Source organism: Nestor notabilis, unplaced genomic scaffold (assembly GCF_000696875.1).
Source record: "Nestor notabilis isolate BGI_N333 unplaced genomic scaffold, ASM69687v1 scaffold5726, whole genome shotgun sequence".
NCBI lineage: Eukaryota > Metazoa > Chordata > Aves > Psittaciformes > Psittacidae > Nestor > Nestor notabilis.
In genome coordinates this window covers 16,478-44,003 of record NW_009932274.1, presented here as the reverse complement: position 1 = coordinate 44,003, position 27,526 = coordinate 16,478, and the positions used below count along the sequence as shown (strand labels likewise).

Sequence of the window (27,526 nt, the reverse complement as noted above, 5' to 3'; positions counted from 1 at the left end):
AAACAAACAAACAAAACAAACAAACAAAAAAAAAAAAACACCCCAGAGATAGATACTATATGAAAGAAAGCTAGGTCCTGGTAAAGTACCTCTATTTTTCCTATCTGAAACTGTTGCTGCAGATTCTCCGTACAGATGTCTAGAAAGCAGGAAAAAATCTGAGAAGGTAAGTAAAGGAGTTCTGTTTAAAACAAAAACTGAAGTGCTGTTTTCTCAAATCAGACATTAATTCATGTGCAAAGGTCTGCAAAGATTTGAGGAAACAAAGTATGAATTAGTTTCAATTTGCATTCATTTATTGGCAGTGTGAATTTTCAATATAATTTGTACAGGACAAAGTGGCTCTTCTAAGTAGATTTGGCTTGTATTGGCTCTTGGAAGGCATAGAAGACTACAAGTAATTCCTGGGAGATTTATAAATACTCACTATAAATGCATTGTTCTCTGTGTTGCTCTAGGTGAATTCAAGAACATATGTGGGAATATTCCTGGCTTCACTTTTGACATTCATACTGGAAAAGCTGTTGGTAAGTTTCACTAAACTTATTTTAACTAAAAATTGTTTTGCATAAGATTGTTGCAGCTGCATAATGGCACCAAAATGAACATTTCATATAATAAAATTTTAATTTAATTGTGGAATTACAATGGTGATTTAAATTGTGAGACCAATTTTTTGGTAATTTGTTTCTGATTTTTTTTCTTGTATTTCTACATTTTGTTACAATCTTTTGCTCACTCACCACCCTAGTTCGTGGAGCTCATGGTTTTGAGTTTTAATTGGTAACGTAAAAGATTTTGGTTTCAAAAATGTTGCGTGACTTGTGCACACATTTGTAACAGTTCTGCATCTTGACTAATATTTAGTGTTACTCTGTTTTGAATCACTTCCTGATCTTCACATGGTTTATTTTTCTCTCATAATGGGCGTATATTTAGCTTTATATTCCATACAAAATTTCTGTAGATTAGATGGAACTTCTCAACTCAGTTTTAAGTGCAGTGAAATTGAGAATCCAAGCAGTACATAAAGCCGTGAAGTACTGTACATTGACTAGCTCATCTCACTTTCAGACATTGATGAATGTAAGGAAATCCCAGGAATCTGTGCAAATGGTGTTTGCATCAATCAGATCGGCAGCTTCCGCTGTGAATGCCCCACTGGATTTAGCTACAATGACCTGCTCTTGGTCTGTGAAGGTGATTTGAAATTATGTTGTTTTCTACTTAGCCCCCATAAGCATGCTTATCTTGAAGGGAAGGGGAACATTTTATTCACGTTTTTTCCAAAATCTAAGAGACAGACTGTGAGCTTTTTTGTTCAGCTCAAGTCTATAATTGTGATGTGTTTGTCTTTAATACATTTAATAAGATTTATAATAGTTTTGTGTTTAGCAATTAATTGAGTCCTACGTAGGAAGTAAATGTTTTTATTTAATTTTATTTTAGGGAAGAAAATTAATTCTTGTTCTTAAAACTTCTCAAAGAAAAGTTTCCTTGATTTTTTTCCATCTTCTGTCCATCTACTGTTTTATAGGTAGAGACATTCTTTGAAGATAACAGTGAAATTTTGTGTGTCCTAAGGTCGATAGGAGTTTTGTCATTGGTATTCAAGGATCTTGTGCTGATGCGTGTACCTTAAAAGCTAACAAACTGGGCCACTTATTATTCCAGTTCAAAAGCAAAGAGGGAAACTTTTTAATACAAAACCTAATTTCTTTAGACAGACATTTAAAATTGCAAACCTGCTTCAATGTCTAGTAAGTTGGATTTGTAGGATCCTCCTTCATCCAAAAAGTGTATCATGGATGAAATTGTATTGCTTTTGCTTTTCATTTACAACTGAGGCTGAAGGTCAGAATACTCACTCTTTGTTGAGGACATTTTTCACAAATCATACAATACAGTCTAAATTCTAGGCAAGGTAACTATCTTGTGGTTTCTGGTGTCTGAACTGTGACTCTTGGTATTTCAGATATTGATGAGTGCAGCAATGGAGACAATCTCTGTCAGAGAAATGCAGACTGTATCAACAGTCCTGGTAGTTACCGCTGTGAATGTGCTGCTGGTTTTAAACTTTCACCCAATGGTGCCTGTGTTGGTAAGAAATCAGTTGACTTTTGTCATCTATTTGAGCTGTACCTAATCAATGCTACATGCATGATTCTCTCGAAGGGTAAAAGTGTAATTTATTTTCTATTACCTTGTGTATTCTGCTGTTTTATGTAACAGTTTTTACTCTATAGCCCCATTTCTCTGTAGAAGGGAAGAAAAGCCAGAATAAAATTTTTAAAAGAACATTCTTGATGTATCAAGGAAATCCTAACAGTAGTTTTGACCTTGAGGTGTATAGGCAACAAGTTCCTATAAAATGAAGTTTTGTTATGATGCAGGTTTAGTTATGGATAATTTTGAGTCTGGTTTTAATAATAACAGATTATAAAAACATGTTTGTGTAAAATGAATGAATAATAAAAGTCAATAATGTGTACCATCTGTTTTGTATTTTTGTTACAGATCGCAATGAATGTCTGGAAATTCCTAATGCTTGCAGTCATGGTTTATGTGTGGACACGCAAGGAAGTTACCAGTGCATATGTCACAATGGTTTTAAGGCATCCCAAGACCAGACTATGTGCATGGGTATGGAAAGGCCATGCTTTTGTCTTTGGGTTGGTTTTTTTGGGTTTTTTTTTTTCAAATGAGAAAATGAGTAAATTTTTGAGGGGATCATAGTAACATTTGAAGACTGATTTATATGGTTTTGGATTTTTCTGAATAAAGTATGTGAATTTGTCCTTGGAGTGAATATATTAGGTTAAGGAAAAAAAAATATGTCATTCTTAGAGATAGATCTATGTTACTAAAGAATATATTAACTCAGTTTTCACAAAAATATATCATAGTGGTTTGTATGACAGAGAAGTTTATATCACAGGAGATATCACAGAATGATAGAGTTTGGAGATTTAAAAAAAGACTTTTAAATTATTTAGAAATGCATTGAGTTCATGTTTCATTTAAAGAACAGTATCCCACATTTAATGTAACTGAAATCTATACTCATTTTGTATTAAAACAGTGACATACTGGAGCTGATATAAGAAGATTACAAAATAAGAGTGTTTTTCTTGTTCTTTTATTATTTTGTAATCAGTTCTACAGGGTTTGGGTTTAATTGTTTTTTTTTAATGATGCGTGTACATGAGAAAATATGTTAACAATGCAAAATTCTGAGTAACTCAATTCTAAAACTAATTCTGAAAATTTCATAGTATGAAATACAAATCTAGACAAGTTATAGAAAATGTGACAGATGAAAGGAGAGGCTGAGGTTTAGAATATTGTCACTGTGCACAGATAACCCATTAACACATACCTGCAAGACTCAGTTCCGCCATACAGTTTTGTTTCTCTTTGCAGATGTTGATGAATGCGAACGCCATCCATGTGGAAATGGAACTTGTAAAAACACGGTTGGATCATATAACTGCCTGTGTTATCCAGGATTTGAATTAACTCATAATAATGATTGTATGGGTAGGTCCTATAATGCAAACTTTATTTTCATTGCTAATGGCTTGATATGGCAAGGAGGATAGTATATAGTTAAAACTTGAAGGAAGGACAGGTCAGAGTGCTATGAAGGTGAATTGGGTGGAGTAACTGATACAGTTAAAAGCCCTAAAGGTTAATTATTGCTATCATTTTTTTAAAGTAATTAAAAATATTTTTTACCGATCAGCTTGAGATAACATAGACCTTAATAATTCACTGACATTTTAATGCAGCCCTCATCTCCATTAGATTTCCTGGATACTTACAGTATACATCCTTGACTTCTGGCAGAGTCTGAAGGCACCACTTGCAATAAGCATATATTATGTCACACCACCAGTGTTGTCTTAAGAATTTAAAATAATTTATTTATTTCACCCTATTACTTGACACTTGCACACAATGTGAAAGAGAAAGCAGACCAGGAGCGAGTAAGCCAGTACAACTAATCTACCAAATCTGCTCTCCTAAGATGAACTCTGCTTAATCAGAGTTTATACAGGCATTGCTGTTTCTTATTCCCTAAAACACCAGACTTGAGAATATCTGGTGGTTTTGGACAATTTAAATTCCTGGATACTTGTGATAAAGCAACTAAAATCTTCCTGGACTGAAGAACAGGCTTGTAAATCTCTGGATATCCTCTCCCTTGAGCAGACCATGAGCCAAAGAAGAGAAAGGCTTTACATTCCTTCTTGCTACAGAAAAAAACCAGGATAGTCTAATGGTTCCTTTCTGGTTCAGGAGAGAACTAAACCATCTTAAATAAGTATTTTAAATCCTCTCCCTGTCCAGGAAAGAGACAGTTAAAACTTGTTTGAGTAAAAAGGTTCTGCTGCCAAAGAATGGCACTATTTGCTAAGGAGCTTTTTCCCTTTGCAGTGTAACTGCCAATCTGCTACCAGGAGCATCTAGTACCTCTGCTCCAGACTGTGCCTTCAAGCAGGCCCAGAAGCCTAAGCTGACTCAGAGACTTGGCCTTTTGTTAGCACTTCTCTTGACTCAGGGCTTTCTTCCAAGCTTTCCTAGTCGTTCAAGGGCAATTTAGCCCATTCCAGTATTATACTTGGAGTATTTCTGCTTGTAGAACTGTAACACAGAAGAAATGCACTATGGAATAAACTAGTAACACAGGCATGGCTGTACTCACTGAAGCGGAAGGTACATGTTTTTCAGCAGCTGGTACTTAATGCTTCTGAAGAAGACTAAAACCTCTTCAGTAAAACTGATGTTGGTCTTCATCACTCAAATTGAAGTACTGTAAAACAGCAAAGTGTAGATTGTACTTATACCATGATGCTTGTCTGATCTCCTTTCTTGACACGTTCTCATCTGCATTTTTCCTTCTGCAGTGGTCCTTTAAATCTGCATTATTAGTGAAACTCTACAAACTAATAAGCATTTTCAAACCTCATTTTCAGAACTGTTGTGAAGGAGAAAATCATCCTGTGGAAAGCAAATGACATATTCCAAAATTTGAAAATGACAGGGCAGGTTTTAGGAGGAAACTCAAGTGCATATAAATCCAGATAAAATCCAGACCACTCCATGTAACTTTTTTTTTCCTGTGTCTGGAGTTAGTATCATAAAGTCACTTGGCAGTAATTGAATGCCTCCAGATGCAGCAGCTGAGGTAATGCTGCAAGTCTGAAAATTGTAATACCCTATAAAAAGTGTTGTTTAAATAAAACATATACGTTAATGCACTTGAGTGAAAGTTACTTTCCAATAGCTGTCAGCTGTTCCCTTGTTGCTGCAAGATTTGCTCTTTCCACAGAAATATATATTGTAACTTGAGCATGTTTATAACATACTGTATATAGTATGCCCGGACTCAACTCCCACTTCTGGGATTTTAATTTGAATTTTTTTTTTCTTTACAGATACCGATGAGTGCAGCTCCTTCTTTGGTCAGGTGTGCAGAAATGGACGGTGCTTCAATGAGATTGGTTCCTTCAAATGTTTGTGTAACGAAGGATATGAACTTACTCTAGATGGCAAGAACTGCATTGGTATGTACAATACCAACTGAGATATTAAAGTACTGAATGTCAAAGTACTGATGAGCTGAAATAATCAAACTATTAGCGCCCATTTAGAGGGCAGCACCACAAGTCTGAGTATCCAAGTGTAAAAAAAACAAACTAGTGACTAATGAAAACATGGTAGAGGTAATTGAGTTTTGGAATAGTTGTTCATCAGCCAGTTCTTCAGCCATTTAAATGTCTTAGAAAATTAGAAAAGAATCCTAGTACTTTTCATTAATAAGCCTGTTTTGTTACCATAAGAATTACATGATTCTAAACCTTTCTTGATTCCATCTACTCCCCAAAGATACTAATGAGTGTGTGGCACTACCTGGTTCCTGCTCTCCTGGTACTTGTCAAAATTTGGAAGGATCATTCAGATGCATCTGTCCACCAGGATATGAAGTAAAAAGTGAAAGTTGTATTGGTAAGGCAAGTTGTAATTATTTAATTACTGCTTCTGAACAATTTAAAAATTAGAAAAAGTATCTGGTTCTAATTTGGTGGGAAGTAGTTGTACACCTTAATGTTTGTGAATGTTGCCCAGCTTAAGATCATGGTGAAAGGAAATAAGTAAGAAAAGTCTTCAGGAGGAGGTTTTAGAAATGGGAGGCAAGATATTTTGTACTGTATTGTACTCTTATTTTGTATTGACTTCTTCATTAATGCAAACTAAAATATTTACCTAAAAATTGGTATTTTATATTTAATACATTTTTTTTTTGAAAGTAACATTCACAAAACAAACCAATCTGTGTATTTGATTTATGTAATAGATATAAAAGAAAGGTAACTATTGCAATCAATGCATGAACTAAACTTCTGGTTTCAGAGGGCTGTGGAGTTTAAAAATCTTGATGAAAGTATGGAACTGATGGGAACAATTGCTTAAATTGTTTTCTTCTGACAACTGTCTTCTGATTTCATGTTATCTATAATGCCTCCCAAGTGCTGAGATACGTAGGTGGAGGAAAAGGGTGCAGCAGACCTTCCATTAGTTTGCATGTTCTTCTTTGTTCACCTAAGTTTTGTTTAAAGTTTAAATATCATTCAGGAGCTGAATGTCACACGATGAATTGATTTGGTGTGGCAGAGAATAAGGAGTAAATCCAAGTTAAAACTCCCTTTTCCAGCAGAGCGAAGCACAGAACTCCTGTGAGTTTATTGGGTGTTTAAATTAAATATGCGGGGCACCTAGCAAGGAAAATGTACTCAACTAGTTTTAGGTAGCTAACCTAGAAACCCTAGGTTTCTGCATGGTCAAAGGACAGAGTAAGCATTTGTATCCCCACTCACTATGATTATATTGAGAAACCTGGCTTTCAGCTTGAAAGATTGAAGTTAGCTGGTGTGACACCCAGACGCACAGTCATCCAGATAATTCCCAGTAATAAATGAGTGGTTTGTCCTTGTATGGACTGAAGAAAACACTGGCAAGGACATAAAGATTTGGCTATAGGCCACCTAATCTGTGTGGATTCAGGAACTGGATCACTGGAACCTTTTTGATTTTTTTGCTTTGAACAATAGGTTGTAGTTTCTAAACCCCAGAATTCTGTCCTCCTTTTATATCATGCCACCATATTCAGTTCGCCTGCCAGCTTCATGGTTTCTTTTGGCAGCTGCTGTTTCCACATTAGCAATTAACGTCTGAGATGAAATCAAATCACCTACAGTTGTAAAATCATGGATTTAAAAAGAAAGCTTTTGGTTTTCCAGGAATATCACTGTTTATGGCCATGTTAGTATAATCACAGAATCTCTTCATGTTTTTGACAGCATTAGTGACTGCCAAATAGATTTTTGCTCAAACTGCATAAAAAGGACTTAATTGCATTCTTTTTCTTAATTCTGCCACGTGTCCAGAAAATTTGTGGCCAAAGTTCCTAGACAATGCATAGATAATCACATGTGATTGTGCTAATATTTTCATTAATGTTATGACAGCTCTTGCAACGTATGTTCCCCATTAATTTATATTGATCTTCTGTTCAAACAGCTTTATAAGAATTCATTACTTCTGTCTGTAACATGAACGCTGGCAATGGGTAGATTACTTTTTAAACTCGGGGTGATTATATGCAGGAGAAAACCAAAAACAGATGAAAGCCACAGAATAATTCTTAGTTTTCACTACCCAATTAATATATTTCTTTTCATTTTATGGGAATGAAGTGGAGAAGACTCATTTATTTCCACAGTCTGGCTAGTCACCTATTCATCAAGGCAACTAAAAGAGTTTCTTCCAATATGGCTAGTCCCAGGCCATTCATTACAGTAATAATCAGTACTTCAAAAGACCAGTTTTTCCATCCCATTAATGCAGTTGAATTGCTAAGTTTTGTATATTAGCAACTGCCAAATTAACTGGCAAATTAATTCTATTTTTATTCACTGAAATAAACCAATTTAAAATGCTTCACATAGTAAAAGCCTGTCCATTAGAAGCTATGGAGTTTGACATATGCCAGATTATGCTACAGTTGTTTCTTCATGTGCTGTACTTAATAGTAACTTCTAAGAATGGGACTCAGGGTAGTATTTTTCAGAAGTAATGTCATATAGTTTATTCCTACCTATTTATTCCATCACTCCACTTACTTTCCTAGTGATAAAGACTGTGTTTCCTTTCATTGTTTCCTTATCTGCTAAACGCAGGTCAGTTTTCTTAGATTTTGTAGAGTCCAACAAAAAGCAGGAGAAATGGCAGTACAAATTTATGACTCAACATCCATAAAGCTTACTTGCATGGAAAATACCTATTCCTGCCTACCCGTTGATTGAGATCAATATGGATATTATTGCAGAATGCTTACACAGCCGTAGGTGTCTGTGATGGTTCTTTTAATATCCCTTACTGAAAGACTCAGGACGGGTTGTACTGCAGGAATAGCTTTGAAGATTTTTAAAATACACTTCAGAACTTACTAAATTTTACTTACTTTTAAAAATTACTTTTGCAAGGAGGCTTATATCTTCTGTAGGTATTTGCAGAATAGAATAGATTAAAATATAGTTCTCAATAATAGATAACTAAAAATTAAAGACCTAATTATTTATTAGTTTTCTTACTGTCTGTTGTGTTTATAGACGCAGGATATGCAGGCTGATCCTGTCTAAGCTGCACAGTATTACAGGCACTTGGTGTTTATATTAAGTACTCTTTTATTTTGATTAAAATTTTAAATAATTATTAAAGACCTCTAATGAAATAAATCTCCCATTTAAATAGTCATAGCAATACATTCTAAGTTATGCAATTGAACAGGGCAGAAATTTAAATAACGTATCATGAGTGGCTGTGGAACACTGATAAATATTAATCTGAAGATATAAATGTAAACATAGGTCTCCCTCTACTAACAACTATCTCTAGTTCCAGTTCAGGTATCAGTCAGCATGCAAAAAGCCCATCTTTAACTACAAAGAACCCCCAACATACAGTTTTTTTAAGAATTATCTTTGGATGTTTTATGTTTATAGAAAAATATTTTTCTTATCATAAATGTATCTTCTCCTGTGTTCCAGTCTGAAAGCATTTCTTTAATGTTTGTGTAATAAATATGACAAAAGAACAGAGAATGCTATTTGTAGAGGAAAGTGCATGCCAGTGAAATGCTCTAATTTGAAAGTTAGTGGAATGTTCAGGCATTTGGGTGCTTTATTGGAAGTTGCTGAAGTTAAATAAATAAATATACAATTTTTCTTGACCACATAATTCATAGTTGTGGTTACAGTGAAATTTTTCTCCATAAATTTACAGATATTAATGAGTGTAATGAGGACCCCAACATCTGTCTCTTTGGCTCTTGTACGAACACTCCAGGAGGTTTCCAGTGTATCTGTCCTACAGGTTTTGTGCTGTCTGATAATGGACGGAGATGTTTTGGTAAGTTAATGATTAAGGAATGTAATAACTTATCCTGACAGTTAGCAGATACTGTGTAGATGAGTAAAAGGTGACTTCTGCAGGTCCCTTCCAAACTGTGCCTTTATGAGGACTAGAAAGTGCTTTCAAAACAGTATGAAAAATACAGGCCTTATATTACTCCTTTCAGGGCTAGATAGTCATCATCTAACCAGGTGGGAGGTTCTAGCTCCCTGTGACTGTATTTTCTTTTTTAGATACTCGCCAGAGTTTCTGTTTCACTAACTTCGAGAATGGGAAATGCTCAGTGCCAAAGGCTTTCAACACCACAAAGGCAAAGTGTTGCTGCAGTAAAATGCCAGGAGAAGGATGGGGTGATCCCTGTGAGCTCTGTCCAAAAGAAGAAGAAGGTATACATCAAGATTTAAAATAAGCCTTTTTAAGTGGGAGAAAAGGAAGAGCACGTTTTTGTTGTACCTTTTTGATCATTAGAAGGAGAGATATTTTGTCATTCTCTCTTAACAGCCTTTTCTAGAACCATTTTCAGGTCAGTAAGAGGAATAAACCGTAGAAAAAGAGAAATACTGGGTTGTTGTGCCACTGTAGAAAAATGAATTAGTAGCCTCCATCTTTTGATGTAGCCTGCTTTAGGCAAAAGAGAAGAGCAAAATCAGACAGTGCTGTGAATCCCTGAAGTAATTGAGTTTTCAGTTCTTGGTTTTCTCCAAGTACAGAAAGGAAAAGGCACCGAGCACACCCACATGGAAGCTCAACGAGTTCTAGTGCTGCTTCCCCATCCTAGAGACCTTGTTCCTTTTGTGTCTGACAGGACATCATAATGACCATGTTTTAAACAACAGATGGTTTTGAAAAATGTGATAAAGAAGATTTTTGGATAGCTTTAACCATCTTTCATGGTTTTGTCTCTCATTCACTCTTCTTTTAAAAAAACCATACCTCTGCAGTTGCTTTTCAGGACCTGTGTCCATATGGTCATGGAACTATTCCTGGCATTGATGATACACGTGAAGGTAAGTATTCTTTTTCATGATAATTAAAAACATATGCATACTTAAAACTAGACTTGGATGTTATGTGATGGCTTATTCCAGCTAGCCTCAGGTGACAAGAAGCTGACCTTTAATAAATGTGGACTGTTACGAAATGATAGTTAAAAGGTTACCTTTGAAATTGCATGAGACAAACAGAATGGGGTGCTTAGTCTTTTTTAAGTGCTTTTTTATGACCTGCTACAGAAATGCATCAGCTACAAGGTTGCTAATACCCTCCTGCTTTTTAGATGTCAATGAATGCCTTGAAAGTCCAGGGATTTGCTTAAATGGACACTGCATCAATACCGATGGATCGTTCCGCTGCGAGTGCCCCATGGGATACAACTTAGATTACACTGGAGTACACTGCATCGGTGTGTCCATATTTCATAAGTTATAAGAACTGTAACACTTGAATGTAAAACACAATATGAAATGTGTCCCAGTTCTCTTCAGTTTGCATTTATTCATTACACACAGATACTGATGAATGTTCCATTGGCAACCCATGTGGAAATGGTACGTGCACTAACGTCATTGGCAGTTTTGAGTGCAACTGTCATGAAGGATTTGAGCCAGGCTCGATGATGATTTGTGAAGGTAACTTGTCCTCTTTAATTTCTTTCCCTTTAGTTTTTATGCAGTCCTCAGTATTCAGATTAGTTTCTTAACAAGGCCTGTAATATGTCATTGGAAAAGAAGTTCTGAATTGATTTAAGCAGTATTTTTAGGTTATCGCATGATTTCCCAAACTGCATATTGTGGTATGTTACATTATTTAGTTTTTTGTTGGCAAGAAGGGAAGTAACTGTTGATATAAAAAAATTTGAAATGGGCCTGTCCCAGCTAGTCATTCTGACCTCAAGTAGTTCCATATTTATTGTACCATTATTTTTAATCAGAGCTTTGTTCAGTTTTCTCTGGCTACTAAAAACCAAACATCCACAAGTTTCTGGTTTGAAATATTACACCTCTGATACTTTTTACCTGACAAGAGAAGCACTGGTAGAAGAAAACCTGCTTAGTGATTGTTCTAAAACTTAGTGGAGAATGACTATTTTATTCCTTCTGTTCAGATATAAATGAGTGTGCTCAGAATCCCTTGCTGTGTGCTTTTCGTTGTATCAACACTTATGGTTCCTATGAATGTACGTGTCCAGTTGGCTATGTACTAAGAGAAGACCAAAAGATGTGCAAAGGTAATGACTGATATATAAACTTTAACCTAATTTCCATCGTTCTGTACTGGCCAAAGCATATTCCAAATATTTATGTGCACCTTGCATTCATTCTTTCAGTAGAATGTAGTAAACAGCCCAGCAGATGATGATCTACTCTTTCAGAACTCATGTAAGACCAAGATCTACTGGGTTTTTTTTAATCAAGTGTACCCCTTGATGTGGACTTTAAAGCTAAGAAGGTCACAGTGTTGAAGTTTAACATGTCTTTAATATGGCAAGATGATGGAACTTAACTTAGAAAGATTGTGACAATTGCAATTAAGCATAGCATTCAGATTTTTCTTCAGTGCTTGATAGCTAGAGAAGTCTGTATCTCATTTTTTGTTGAGAAAGTGCTAGTTGTCTTCAGTAACTGAAGCTACTGGAAGTTCAAACGCAAAATGCATGGTTTTTTCCAGATCTAGATGAGTGTGCAGAAGGTCTCCATGACTGTGAATCAAGAGGCATGATGTGCAAAAATTTGATTGGTACCTTCATGTGTATTTGTCCTCCTGGAATGATCCGAAGAATTGATGGAGAAGGCTGCACAGGTAAAGCTTAGAAAGGGAAGAAGGCATGTACTGAAATACAAGCAAGCAAACAAATGAAAAATTCTCTGTATGTGTATATAATAAACTAGAAAATATCATTTCATAAAGGTCATTAAAGATAGCTAATAATGTCCAACATCTTAAACTTCCTTTTTTTGTCTCAAGGTGAGCACTTTATCTGAAAGTAGTTTTAAATAACGAAGTATTTCAGAAGAAAAACTCCAGTTTTGTTTCTTCTGTTGTACAACAAAATCAGAAAGTTTTTCAGACACTCAGTAGATTTAAAAAACTAAGTTGCCAAACAAAAGAGCCCTCGTTTGATTAGTAGGAAGCAAAATTATCCTAAATAAAAATTTACATTTCATTTAACATTAATACTGCTAATAAATAATGTGGCAGTTCCCTAAAGAACTAAAACTGTAAGATTCTGAAACAATATATAAAAGCTCTGAAGAGCAACGAACATGGAAATTGTCATAGTTCAAAATAATACTTCATCCTTTAAGTAAGCACACATTTCCTCCACCATTTTTTCAATTAGTTAAGGGGGAAATGATAGCTACATTTTGGCAAATTATACTTTCTTTGGTAAGTAAAAAAACTAAAGACCATTCAAGAGTTCTGCGTGGACAGAAGTAGGTGAGGCTGTCTTTGGCTCAGAGAGAAAAATTTAACATCCATCTCAGTGAATGCTTTAAATGAAAATGAAATGAAAATAATTTAAAATAATTTTCCTTCAGCAAGAGAATGACTAGTCTCTTGTACAGATCTTTATGACTTTTTTCAGAGGAAATAATCTGTATTAACAAGAATTTTAATAAATTTTCTGAGGTTTTATTTTAAGCATCTGTAAAGGTGTGTAATTGCTTACAGTATCTGTGCCATTGGCTATGGAAGAAAATATACAAAGATTATAGCCTGTTTCAGGGAAATGGTGTGTGTACTGAAATATGACTGATTGCAGGAGAGGTCAGAGGTATTCAGAGGCTTTGAATGATTACAAAGTGAGAATTTGTTACTCAAATCATGCATTTATCATAATTCTATTTTAATGTTACTTGTTACTAAAGTTATAACTAGAGCTTGTTCAGCTGCAAGTGTTTTCTGCTTCTTGTTTTAAGTTGCAAGGATGTACAAGGATTAAAGCTTTCATCCCAGGATTCAGTACATAAGGAATGGAATAGGATAGTCCTATTAGGGAAGTCCTTTCCAGGCTTAATCAGATGTTGACTTTTCCACTTCTTGCAAACATTTTGAAAATATTGTGCAGAATAGTTAATGCATTCTATGAGTCTCATATATTTTCTTGTAACGAATTATTTAAGTTTTTTTATTATGTTTTTGTAAAGATGAAAATGAATGCCGAACCAAGCCAGGTGTCTGTGAAAATGGTCGTTGCATGAACATTATTGGGAGCTACCGATGTGAATGTAATGAAGGATTCCTGTCAAGTCCGTCAGGCATTGAGTGTCTTGGTAAATGCCTCTTTCATGTACACTTCATCTTACATTAAAGTACAAAGGATGCAGAGTGTAAATTAGGCTTCTGAGAACCTAACAGCTCTCATATCTACTAGATTTAAATAAAGATCCTTATTAAATAAACAATGATTTGATATTAAGTAATGATATGAATGTGGAGCATCTTGATAATCGTCAGCTGAGTTTAGCAATCAGGAGCTTCACATAGAAGTGTCTAAATTCCAAAGGACGTAAATATGATGCTGGGCAACACTATCCAGACAAAATACAGGTATTTTTAAAGAAGGATCAGAATTTATTTATGTTAGATAGATCAAAAACTGGGATGTATTACAGAATTGTTGCTAATCCAGAATGTGATCATAAGCATTGCAACCAGGCATCTTAATTTTTTGTAGCTTTAATTCAGGCAATGGTTATAGAATCATAGAAGGGTTTGGGTTGGAAAGGACCTTAAGATCATCTAGTTCCAAGCCCCCACCCAGGGGCAGGGTCACCTTCCACTAGATCATGTTGCTCAAGGCCCTGTCCAACCTGGCCTTGAACACTGCCAGGGACTGGGCAATATATTATGAATAAAAAATCCTAGGATTTCACCAAAAAATTGCAAGATAAATTAGTAAGTTTTGAGGCAGACATGCACATTAAATGCTTATGAAGTGTTCTATATTCATCAACTTGTATTTCTTTTTCAGTATGTTCAGATTTATCAGTCTGAAAAATTAATTACTCCATTTTAGAAATCAAACAGAACTGCAAAACCTTATTTTTCCATTATCAGTGTTCATGTGTAGATACCTCAAAGCATTTTACAGTACTGATACAGTATGAGTGTCTATTAGTGTTCTTGCATCAAAAATACTTGCATATTGTCTTATACAAGTACTACAAAACCAGCTCTCTCTAAATTGTCATTGGTAGTGTGCTGACTTCATAGCAAAGCAATAACCTTGGAAGTGCAGGGTATTTCCTAAGGATTAAGACCAGATGGGATGAGTCTGTTAACCCCAGCCAGTCATTAATGCCAAGGAAATACCCTGCTTCGAGGTCATTATTGCATTCATATATTTAGTATATTTATTTTCTTATTAGTTTATGAAAACTCTGCTTTGGGTTAATTTGCTCATGGCTGCTTTTCCTTTAGGGCTTCCTCAGTCACAAATTACAGTAAAAAATTAGTCTGGAAGAAACAAAGTATTTATTCAGAATTAAAGCATAAACATTAACTCTTGGGTTACATTATTTTAAATATATTGTGCAAACCTTTCTATTTTGTTCACATGAAAACTTATTCTCAAATTGTGAACAAAGTTGTTCTTAAGTCATAATGCATAAAAACCTGCACAGTATGCCTATCTAGGAGAACAGAAATCTGCTGAGTCTTGCAAATTACTACAGCAAATGTGCTGTTTCACAGAATTGACATTTTTCAGTGAGGACAGCTTTATTTGATATAAATGGTTACCAGGAATCCGAAGTAAGTTTTGCCTAAACCAAAAATTCTCATTTTACCTGATTCATGTATAAAATGTACAGATGCGACTCCTCATAATTACAAAACAGAAGGTCAGCTGGTTGTTGATACATAAACACATTCTCAAGGATTTTAACTCTTAGCTTTAAGAGAAAAAAAAATAAAATCTTTCATTTAAAAACAGACCTTAGTTGACATTGTCTCCATTTTAATTAACAAATAAAACAGGTGGCACAGCCTATTTAGAAGATTCCATGTCTGCAAAATTTAGAGTTTACATTAGCACTGGAAGCTGGCATCTCTGCTTTCCTCAGCTACCTGTTTGAAGGAAACTTGTAGGAGCTTAATGACTCTGAAGGTTTGCTCCACCTTAGTGATTGACAGATATTAACTAAAGGGTTTAAAAATTAAGGAAACCAGAATTAGAAAGGGACAGATCAAAAATCTTTTCCTTGTCCTGAACAAATACTGTGAGTACCAGTGAAAAAGTACTGGGTTGCACAGACACTTCTATGTGCTAAGGATTTTGTCATTTAACCACAGCAGGATAATTACAGATGATCAGACATGCTATTTTTGCCATCAGAACAAGCAAAGAATAACTCCACTCCAAGTAAGTCATTCAAATGCAAGCCAAACATAGGCAGCTCAACTTGAAGCTCAGCTTGGCCCACAGCCTGATTTACTATGAAGCAAGCTCACCAGATATGCCACAGGGCACAAATTTCCTAGAAGTAAAACTTGTATCCAACTCATGCAGGCACTGAACTTGAGGGATGTCTGGAATACACTTGGAATGGCAGCAGATTATCAGAAGACACAACAAATCTGAAAGGCTAAGTTAAAATAGACTTCATAGACTGGTTGCTAATAATCTTCTAATGCTCGCATGTGTTGACAGAGAGACAGAATAATACATCAGATGCTAGATGGATCAGATGTTTATCTCCTACTCTTTCTTGACCTCTTTTCCTTACAGATAATCGCCAAGGGTTCTGCTTTGCTGAAGTTTTACAGACAATGTGTCAGATGGCTTCAAGCAGCCGGAATCTTGTCACTAAATCTGAATGCTGCTGCGATGGAGGCCGTGGCTGGGGTAACCAGTGTGAGCTCTGTCCTCTTCCCGGAACCACCCAGTATAAGAAACTCTGTCCACATGGACCAGGCTATACTACAGATGGAAGAGGTATTGCAAGGATGAAAAGAGGCAGAAAAGGGGAAAAGAATATGCTCACAAATTTAAGGAAATGCAGAATTCTCTTTGAAGTTCCTTCTAAGAATTTCCTGTGAAACAACAGAGCTTGATTTTTCAAATGCTGCTGAGAGATCAGAAATGAAAAACACCTTTAAACAGTAGCTGCAACCAGCATACTTACAGCTGTGCAGGATTTTCAGGGTTGGAATCTAAACTAGAAAGTACCAACCAATAACTAAAAGCTAGAAATGATCCCAAAGCTTTTGTATGCTGAAAAGTTGCATACGTGGCACAGGCACTAACAGTTTTTCAAACAGCAGTCTCACTGAATCCTTTGCAGTTACTGTTTTCACACAGGAAGCAGAAATTAGCATTCAGTTTTAAATTGTGGTGAAAAGTTTTTAACATCATGTAACTGGTCATAAGAAAATTCACACCTGTAGGGTTTTTATTTTGAGTTAGCAAAACTGCAACTTGAGTACCCCATAAAATTGCAGGAAGGTTTTGATACAAAAAACAATAGTGAAAGGTTGAAGGTTGTTTAACCTTGAATTCAGATTTATATTTAAAAAGGAAGAAAGGGTGAAGTGCCTATTGGAAGCATGATGATGTGGAACTGCACAAACATGGAAGAGAAGAAAAAAGTTGAATTTAAAACTGAAAGATGACATTTTTAATATTTTCCATACAGATATTGATGAATGTAAGGTCATGCTAAACCTATGTAGAAATGGACAGTGTATTAATACTATGGGCTCTTTCCGATGCTTTTGCAAAGTTGGCTATACCACTGACATAAGCGGCACATCTTGTAATGGTAAGATTCAGCATCTTAATAATCAGTTATGGTTTTTAATTGGTACATAAAGACATACCAACCTCTGTAAACTTTGTATCAAGGCACTTTTTTCTCTATATCTGTTTTCTATCTTTCATTTCTTAATACACATCTATTAATACACTTAATACACTTCTACTTTTGTATTTCATTTGAGGATATCAAGAAACAGGCTGTACTGGCAATATTCCTGCAGTAGAATGAATACTGAAATATGTTTCAGCTGTATAACCGTTTTTACTGACAAACTAGCTCATTACTTCTTGGTTCACATTTTTGCACTTTCCTGTTGGTTAACACATCTAAGTATACAACAGAATGCCCAAAAATAAATACTTTGTCTTTCAGTGAAAATATTAATTACACTGTCACTCTAGTCTATTACTCTTTCAAGACACTCAGTTTGTCACTGTAGTGGCAATGCCATAGAAACTCCACAGCAACACATCCATATAGAAAGAAATAGGAACTCTGAGCAAATGTAAATTGGGTACTTTTTCTACAAACATTTTTCTCTTAAATGTATTGCTGTTCAGAAAACACCCTTCAAAGACAAAGAAATCCATACAACAGATACTTAACATTTTCTCTTTTTAGATCTTGATGAGTGCTCCCAGTCTCCTAAACCATGCAATTTCATCTGCAAGAACTCAGAGGGGAGCTATCAGTGCTCATGTCCTCGGGGCTACATTCTTCAAGAAGATGGAAAGACATGTAAAGGTAAATCAAGCTATACACAGTGACTTTCAATATTGTTGCAGCTTGACTTAAAAGGAAATAATTTTGAAGTGGGATATTTTTTTCAGGTTAGACTAAATGTACCTCTTTTTTAATTGACTTTTCTTAAGACAACATCTCTTATTTCAGATCTTGATGAATGTCAAACCAAACAACACAATTGTCAGTTTCTCTGTGTCAACACTCTTGGAGGCTTCACATGCAAATGTCCACCTGGTTTTACACAACATCATACAGCTTGTATTGGTAAGAAAAACATAGTTTTTTTTGCATCAGCTTTTCTGTTAGAACAGCAGTCTCAATTCTCAGTCATTTCTTCTGCTCTTTATAAACAGTAATAATACAGAGCAATAGTGCCAGAAGTCCAGAAAACAGATTGTGAAAAGCTACAATTATAGCTCTATCACTCTATCCACAATTTGTATTTTCTTGCTTAGTCTATTGTACATATTTAATACGTGTTACTACATTCTAAGTATAACCAAAATGAGACAAAGGGGTAAAGTATAAAAATCTGATATAATATTTAGTTAAACAAAACCAGACTGCATTTTGGTTTTTAATACAGATGTCTTTAGATCTTAAGCACTCATATGAATTTTGCCAACTGAAACTCTCTTGGTTCAGCTGATACGGAAGTGCAGCATTTTTCCACTGTCAGCAATTACATACCTGGGTCTTTTACACTCAACTGAATTACAACTTACATGTCCAATTTGTACTCGTAGCCCTGCACGAGGCATCAGGTCATCTGACATTTAAATGTGGAAAGCTTATATTTTCAAAACAAACTGTTGCACCTCTGCGGATTTCAACCTCTTAAGAAATGTTACATGAACATGTCCAAAATCATGCCACTGCATGTACCAACCTTCTCTCTCCTCTGCATTTTCAAGATAACAATGAATGTGCTTCTCAGCCATCACTTTGTGGATCAAAAGGAATTTGCCAAAACACCCCTGGAAGTTTTATCTGTGAATGTCAAAGGGGATTTTCTCTGGATTCTACTGGACTAAACTGTGAAGGTAACTAGTGAAGGTCAATTTTATTTTTTTTTTGTGGTGCAAATCCTTACTTCTTTGTCTAGTGAATCCTGTGATGTCAAAGACAGATAAAACAAAGTAACCCTGCAAAGATAAGCACTTTATATCCAAATTTGTTACATATTCCTCATACTCAAAGACTTTAATATGTTCCAGGAAACTGAAAGTTTAGTCCTACATAGTTGGTTTGAAAACTGAAATAAAAAGTAAACCATTCAGATTCTAAATATTACATGAAAGCAACATCCTGTGGCCTTACCAGGAATAGCGTATCGTCCACAAATCTAAGTAATGTAAAGGCTCATAAGCTCCAATCGCATTATTGATACATAGAAAGAATACTACATTAATTGATGTCAGGCTTTCCAAAAGACCAACTTCAGTGGTGCTTCCATCTTACAGTAGTACTCCTCTGTCATAATTACAGGTGTTTCAATGATTATGGTCAAAGCAAGTAGTGTTATTTGGCACCGTGTATAATCATGTGTTCTTTCATGTTCTGTTTCTCTCTGGATTGCAAAGATGTGGATGAATGTGATGGAAACCATAGGTGCCAGCATGGCTGCCAAAACACCCTGGGTGGATACAGATGTGGATGTCCACAAGGATATATTCAGCATTACCAGTGGAATCAATGTGTTGGTAAGGAAATAGCACAGAATACATTTAATCAGCAAAGGTGTCGTAATGTTTATAGTGACAACTGCTAGGTGAGGACAAGAATGGGCAGAACAAAGGGTATGCAGACACAGATCTTTTTTAACTTTCTCCTCCTCCTTCCATACGCTTACTACTCCCCAACATAAATCAAAGAAAACACATTCATCCTGTTGAAACTCTGTGTGAGTTTTCCTAGTAAAGCCTAAATTCTGACTCCATTCTTCTCATAAAAATCTCCGTCTTAGAAAACTGGAAAGATGTTCTTTGTATTCCTGAAAGAATAAATCTAAATACCTCTGCTGGGAAAAAACTTCAAAAACCAAACCAAACAAACAAAGAAAAAAAAACACCAAACAAAAAAACAAAAAAAGCCCCACACCAAAAAAAAAAAAAAAGCCCCTTTCATCAGTAAGAATCACTCACTATATTAGCAAATTGAGAATACTACAGTATAGCATCTATAGTGAATGGGGAGAAAAAATACCAGCGTAACCGTTAAGGGTTTCTTACTTCCAAAATACAGTCTAAGGCCAATATTATTTATTTTGGCAGGAACAGGGACAAGCTCAGCAGTTTTATTGTAGGTGTAGCTCATTCAATCCATCATTTCTTTTCTGTGTTTCATAGAATCATAGAATGGTTTGGGTTGGAAAGGACCTTAAGATCACCTAGTTCCAACCCCCCTGCCATGGACAGGGATGCCTGCCTCATCTCTGTCCAGCCTGGCCTTGAACACTGCCAAGGATGGAGCATTTACCGCTTCTTTGGACAACCTGTTCCAGTGCCTCACCACCCTCACAATGAACTAAGCTAACTCCCATACCAAATAAAAGTGGGGATTTTATAAAAACCATCACACAAACAACTTCATACTGTACTGTTCACAAGGCATCGTAACATATTTATGTTTTCAAGTTTGCTTTCTTGGTTCTCTGTCAACGGTGTCATAATCAGAGGATGGCTGTGAGCTCTGCAACACATTTCTCATAGACTGATCTTACTGTCCCAGTCCTAGACATGTAAATTATTTTATTATATCCATTTTTCATTACGTAGCATATCAAGCAGTTTTTCTGACGTCCTAGCTACCATCATCACTCCTTACTTAATACTGCTCTGCAGCAATGAAAGCAAAGGACTGGGGTGGGAGTGACTGAAACACACAATGAACAGCTCCCATAGAACTCCAGACTGGCTACAGTCTCTGAATATTATAGATAGTCCTCAGAAGAATGTGTCTCCTAGTAACCACAGACAAGAATGGTAAAGCATGCACTAATGATATTGGAGAGGAAAATACCTACAGGGAAACAGTACCTTGGTAAGATAAATAAAATAAGCAGCACATGCCAGCTATCAAAAGCATGGTCTTCCATATAAAAAAAGCTACTTTCCTCACTCATTTTTCACCATATAGCCTGGAATCAAATCAGTTGCACAGACTGGAGGAGTCATCTTCTCTTTATCTTAATTGAACACCCACAAGGTGAAGATAGTGGTACTTTCTTCTCTCTTTCTTTTTGGTTGGCTAATATTTAGATTGTCTTTCCTCTCACAGAGTATGCAGGTTTCCACCACAAGTATATGCTAATTTGGCTTCATCGCTAGGTACTCAGGAACACTATCATGCCTGGAGTATGCCTGGAGTTCCAGCTCATTTATCCTGTGTGGACCTTATATAGGACCTTACAGGTAGTGTGCCCTGCAAGGGGAAAGAGGACCCCTAAGCAAAACAGGAGACATACCTTGAAGGAAGAGGAAACACTGAGTCAGTATAAGTTTAACAGTAATAGTATCCTGAAATACTTAACAGCCCAGCTGTATGTATTTGGGACCTTTGCCAATGTACTTTTTCTTCAGAAATCAAATCTCTATGGGGTAATGGGGTTGAGGATGTAGCAGAGCACTAGGACTTGCAGGTATTCTGACTTCTTTGCTACATCATGCTTGCCTGATGTTCATCAGATTAGAAGATACCAATATTCTTTTGTTTGTTTACTAGATGAAAATGAATGCTCCAGTCCTAATGTGTGTGGCTCTGCTTCTTGCTACAACACACTTGGAAGCTACAAGTGTGCCTGCCCATCTGGATTTTCATATGACCAATTCTCTAGTGCATGCCATGATGTGAATGAGTGTTCTTCTACCAAGAACCCCTGCAATTATGGTTGTTCCAACACTGAAGGTGGTTATCTTTGCGGCTGTCCACCTGGCTATTACAGAGTTGGACAAGGGTGAGTATTTCCACACAGCCATTCATCAAAGATACATTCAGAGGGCTATAAAAAAGGCTGGATGGACCCTAGTCAGGCTGAAGAGCAGAAGTGCAAATGAAGGGCACGCTGCTAAGTCATCCTTTCGACTCCCTTTGCCCACAGTATCTGTAAGCTGGAAAAAATGACATGCCCATACATGCAGCATGACATATTTTGCATCTAGTATAAAAGTAAAATTAAACGATTAGTTATGCTTTCCCCTTAATATCAGCACAAGAACTCATTTACAAACCTGGTCAATGTGGAATTCTTGTTGCATAAGACTAGGTACCATCTGTACTGAGATCATTAGGGGGTTAAGCCACACTGATCAACCCAGAACATTAAGTACAAACAGGTACATGACAATGGCTGTATACTTTGGTTCCAAAGTTCACAGCAAGCTAGCTTTGCTTTGTTTCTTCGTAAAACTTGTAAATTATAGTTAAAAAAACCTAAAGGCATTCAGCCAATGGTTGTATTTCGCTCAGTATGCCACAGTAGCATGAAGAAAATTAATGCAAAAATCTCCTGCTGAGGGAAGGGAAAGGAAAGGGGACACAGACTGTGGTACAGATTATGAACACTCACTTTCCATTTAACAGGACAATTCATAAAACTGCAAGAAGTTACTAAAACAGATGTTTCTATTCAACAGCCACTGTGTCTCAGGGATGGGATTTAACAAAGGCCAGTACCTGCCACTGGATGGAGATGCTGATGAAGATAATGCTTTGTCCCCTGAAGCATGTTACGAATGCAAAATCAATGGCTATTCCAAAAAAGACAACAGGAAGAAGAGAAGTGCTAATTACACTGTACGTACCACAATAAATAAGTACTGTAATGTACTTTGAGCTGTTTTCAGATATATGTGACTTAACACTATCAGTAAATTGAGGGAATTTTTTACCAGGCCACATTCAATGGCAAAAATCTTTTTTCCTGTGCCTCAGTGTTTTTTCATACTTGGGTCTATTGGCAGGAATGATTTGATGATCAGAAAAACATAAAGAACTATAAACAGATAAAGTTTTAAAGTTTTTAAAACTTGTAAGTAATCCTTTGTAGTGTGACATGTGGTCTAGTTCCTCAAAATATGTTCAGGGAAATAAATTTCCTGTAACTACAGGGAGCTAGGGAACTCGCCATGTCTGCAATGTGTTCTGTTGTCAGGAGGAGATTGGACAACATCTTATGGTCTGGGACAGCTAAATAAGTCTTCTTGCAGATCATTTTACTCAAAGTGTCTAGTCCTTGGTTGCTCGCAATTACAGGGGACTAGAGTTCATGAACAACTGATACATTGAAGTCCTACATTTGCAGAATTGCTGGGGGTATTAGAAAATTACACTTCAAACTTCACTGCATTTTGTGGGTTTATAAAAACAAGTTGTGGGACATATGAAAGGATAGCCCTACTACTTACACCTTTTAGATGCATTTTTTTCAAAAGTTCTAAGTGTGTGCATATCTGTTACCTGCATTGTCTCTATGGTAGGATGTTGTCTTTAGCATTAGCTCTGGTTTTGAAATCTGCAGTAATGGGAAATCGACTCTGCTTAGAGGTGGGAGCACACAGATTTTCCATCAATAGCAAAAGAGCTGTGTAACGCAAACAGGCAAAAACGGTAAGATGTGCTAGTTACACTGAAAGAATAGGGGAACAAGTCTCCTTTCTAGAAGGATAAGGACATACAACAATGCAGAAGCTCCAACCTTGGTACACACTACTTTGTATTATGCCATCAAAACCAGTTCTTGTATTGGCAGTTTCTAAAGAAACCAGTAATCCTTTAATTTCTGCTCTAAAGCACATAGTGTTGGCACTTAAAATCTAGATGTTTGATTTCCCTGCACACATCCCTTCCCTCCCACACTTCCCACAAACATCCCTTTTCCCTCCCTACTGCCACTCCCATCGGACCTGTTCCAAACGGAATTCCGTGGTCAACCCACCACAGAAATACGTGGATATTTTGAAAAGGATTTTTTCTGTTGCACAGTTAATTTCATGTCTAGTTCGTAATTGTTATATCTTGTTATTATGATTTCTTATAGCATTAACCTATTCAGTTTCTACTACTAGAGCTGCCAGAGAGGTGAAAGCAAAAGGTTTCACATCCATAAAACTATGTGAAAAAAGAAATAATCTCATCACTAATGACATCTATAGGGTGTGGTATTTAAACCACTACAGTACTTAGTCCTGCTCAAAATTTTCCATGTTTTCACCAACGTGTTTTTAATTACATTACATACTAGTACACGTATGTACTCACATACTGGAATTCTCTCTGAGAAAGAAATCCTTTGCTGTCTTTACAAGCCTGAAAAGATCTTGACATGTAGGCTAGACATCTCATTTAGTATCAGGTTTCCTAAAGACTACAGCCAATATATTTTTGTAGAAGCACTTTCAAAAGTTGTTGCTTGTTAGCTGGCTTTCCTCGGAATGCACTCATTCTTGCCTGTGGCCTCCAGTGTGTTCACAGCTAACACCTCTGGACAGATTCATACCTGCAACATAAGTATACTGAAGCTCAAATTAAAAAAGAACACTTGACTAATCTGTCAGAAAAAACAATGCTGGGACTTTTTTTCACACTTCTTTCCGTGATCCGAATAAATGTAATTGTACAACGTGACATACTAGCTCTTTCTGTAGAAGGCTAACAGTTCAGCAGTTCTCTCCTTACTTCAGTTTCCTTTAGGTTATAAAGGAAGATTATTTGTACTTTCTCATCACCAAATGCTGAGCTTTCTTGGTTTTAGAAGCCAGGATTCATTAAAACAGTTTTACCAGATGTTTCAGGGAATTCCCATACAGTGTTGTGATACCTGTTTTTGTGATGTTCCTCACTGAAGTTGATCTTAAGAGCAGGACTGTCTCATATACAGTCTTTACTCAAGTAGTAACATAGGTCTCTTCTTCACATTGACTTTTTGCAAGCATGAAATTACACAGAATCTGAAAAGAATCTGAAATCTGAGCCTCCTCTGTAGACCTGATGCTGTAACTTTAATTATCCTGTTAAGCCTGTGTGAGAAGCCTTCAAGATTTACAGCATATGTTATACAGAATCAAGGAGCTCTCCCAGGTGGAAACATTTTACAATTGCTTTTTTCATAGCTAGATTTTGACAAATGCAGAAACTGTAAATAATCTCATATTATTCTTCTCTCAGTGCAAGTGAGTATCTGTTTCTCTCCTGCTCTAAACAATCCCTTCTTTACTTCAGATTGAGCAGATTAGCTTGGAAAGTCTGGACATGGATAGTCCTTTCAAGATGAGAGTCAACATTTCTAGACTTGACAACAAGCAGCACGTCCTAGAACTCATGCCAGCCATTAAGCCCCTTACCAACCATGTGCGCTACGTCATCTCACATGGCAATGATGATGGCATCTTTCGAATCCATCAGAGGGATGGATTGAGTTATTTGCACACAGTTAAGAAAAAGTCACTGCCTGGAACTCACACACTGGAAATCATTAGCATTCCTCTATATAAGAAAAAGGAACAAAAGAAACTGGAAGACAGCAATGAGGATAACTACCTCCTAGAAGAGCTGGGGGAAACTCTCAGAATGAGGCTGTGGATAGACCTCTACTAGCCATCTTCCAGACTGAGTCCAGTTCTTCAGTCACTTGTGTTCACCTGTCTACCCACCTGAGCATATTTGCTTTTCAAAGGCTTTGAAACAGTCACTGACTTTTGGGGGAGAGAGAAGGGAAGACCTCTTTCTTTCCATCCTGCTGAGACTGCAGAACCACCCTTGCAGAAGGGTAACTTAAACTTTGCCACCGCCAAAACTTTGATTACAATGGCGATCATGGTTACTGTATCTTTTATATAACCTCAATTTAAAGTATATTTAAAAGCTGAAGTTTGAGAAGTCATCATATGGCACTAAATGGCACAAAAATATGAGCTATTTTTTTCCTGTTAGCAGTCTGTAACACTTTGGGTATTTTGCTATAGTTCTTAATTAAAAAAAAATATAGAAGTTTATTTATTTTTAATGCAGTAATATATGGAGAAAATAACAAATTATGTAAACAAAAAGGGAAACTTGCTTGGTTTTCTTTAGAGTTATAATTTGAGCTATAACATTTTAGAGGTACTGTCTTAATTAAAAAAAAAAAAAGGATTTGAAAGATGTTTCCTTTTGTATTTGGGCCAGTCATCCAAATAGTATATAAGTAAATTTAAAATGCATGAGCTGAAAGAGCACTGTAGTGCATCTTCTGGATATTCTAAAGTGCTCTTGCAAAACTTTCGAGTATTAAAAAAAAAAAAAAGAGTCTTAAAGGACAAGAATTACATTATCAGTCTCTGCAGAGATCATATTTCACAGCAGCTTAATAGGATTGTATTCTGAATCAGCTACATCAAATAATGGAAGAAGAGACACAACCACTGTAGCAAAATACCTTGACTGCTTTTAATACCATTAGAATCACAGAACCAAACTGTACTGTACTTCCTTCCAATAATCTTAAGGAACCACACATGCAACCACACCTCACTTTTAGAAAGGGTGCTCTACAAACCTGCGTTACAGTAGGCAGCTGAAGAAAATGTCTCTCTGAAGGGAACGCGTGATGTTTCATACTGTTTGGTGCTGGCTTGAATTAATGGTGCATTTACTAAAAACTGAGAGCTGTATCAGGACTGCCATATGTGCAAACTAATTATGCAGCACAGACAAGGAAAATGTGTATTTGAAATCCATTTGTTAGAAGTTTCATTAATACTGTAGTTATACACCGTATGCCTCATTTTATCATAGCTTATTTTGTAAGAAAGATGTTTGTACAATGAGTTATTTAGTTTACTTTAGCTTTTTTTAAAAAATGTTATACCATTATGGGTTAAGTGTATGTTTCAGTGGTGCTTTTTTTGACAGTTGGTGCCTGTAACTAGTCATGTAACAGAATCTCATATGTGAAAATAGCCAAAGCACATGGTGACTCCAGGATTGTTTCAGTCACATGTCAGTGCTGACCAAAGATTAAATCAAGGTTTTTTTTCTTTTTTCTTTTTTCTTTTTTCTTTTTTCTCTTTTCTTTTCTTTTCTTTTCTTTTCTTTTCTTCTCTTTTCTTTTCTCTTTTCTTTTCTTTTCTTTTCTTTTCTTTTCTTTTTTTTCTTTTCTTTTTTCTTTTCTTTTTTCTTCTCTCTTTTTTCTTCTCTCTTTTTTTTCTTTTTTCTTTTCAGTTCCTTTTTCCTTTCCTTTCCTTTCCTTTCCTTTCCTTTCCTTTCCTTTCCTTTCCTTTCCTTTTTTGTTTTCTTTTCTCTTTTCTTTTGAGTTTGGGGATTTTGAAAAGAAAAAAACTTTGTACATTTTTTAATCATGTTTGTAAGAAAAAAAATGTTTTGTTTGTATCAGCAAGACAACACTTTTCTTGCAATAAAGCTTATTTTGGGTTAGTTTTTTTTTCTGTGAAATGTTCTTTATACAAAATAAGCATATAATTGTAAATCTGAAGGATTTCAAGCAGAAAAAAGCTAGTAGGTGCAAACTCTTCTTCACTCATATTTTAAGGTTAAACAGCCTTTTC

General features: G+C 36.0%; 1 protein-coding gene across 1 annotated transcript in view; it reads left to right on the top strand.

Annotated features, from left to right (window-relative positions):
- Window positions 1-25,739, top strand: part of LOC104407119 (fibrillin-2) — a gene marked incomplete at its 5' end in the record, with an annotated part of 48,624 nt that extends 22,885 nt beyond the window's left edge. The window contains 24 exons of the mRNA XM_010016306.1: window positions 459-527; window positions 1,075-1,200; window positions 1,976-2,101; window positions 2,518-2,643; window positions 3,424-3,540; window positions 5,442-5,570; window positions 5,893-6,012; window positions 9,349-9,474; window positions 9,711-9,863; window positions 10,419-10,484; window positions 10,754-10,879; window positions 10,986-11,105; window positions 11,582-11,704; window positions 12,145-12,276; window positions 13,626-13,751; window positions 16,211-16,417; window positions 17,118-17,243; window positions 17,862-17,984; window positions 18,132-18,248; window positions 18,899-19,027; window positions 19,568-19,687; window positions 21,708-21,939; window positions 22,619-22,778; window positions 25,203-25,739. Coding sequence (XP_010014608.1) covers window positions 459-527; window positions 1,075-1,200; window positions 1,976-2,101; window positions 2,518-2,643; window positions 3,424-3,540; window positions 5,442-5,570; window positions 5,893-6,012; window positions 9,349-9,474; window positions 9,711-9,863; window positions 10,419-10,484; window positions 10,754-10,879; window positions 10,986-11,105; window positions 11,582-11,704; window positions 12,145-12,276; window positions 13,626-13,751; window positions 16,211-16,417; window positions 17,118-17,243; window positions 17,862-17,984; window positions 18,132-18,248; window positions 18,899-19,027; window positions 19,568-19,687; window positions 21,708-21,939; window positions 22,619-22,778; window positions 25,203-25,577 — 3,374 coding nt within the window. The remainder of the gene's footprint in view (window positions 1-458; window positions 528-1,074; window positions 1,201-1,975; window positions 2,102-2,517; window positions 2,644-3,423; window positions 3,541-5,441; window positions 5,571-5,892; window positions 6,013-9,348; window positions 9,475-9,710; window positions 9,864-10,418; window positions 10,485-10,753; window positions 10,880-10,985; window positions 11,106-11,581; window positions 11,705-12,144; window positions 12,277-13,625; window positions 13,752-16,210; window positions 16,418-17,117; window positions 17,244-17,861; window positions 17,985-18,131; window positions 18,249-18,898; window positions 19,028-19,567; window positions 19,688-21,707; window positions 21,940-22,618; window positions 22,779-25,202) is intronic.
- Window positions 25,740-27,526: the final 1,787 nt, after the last annotated feature.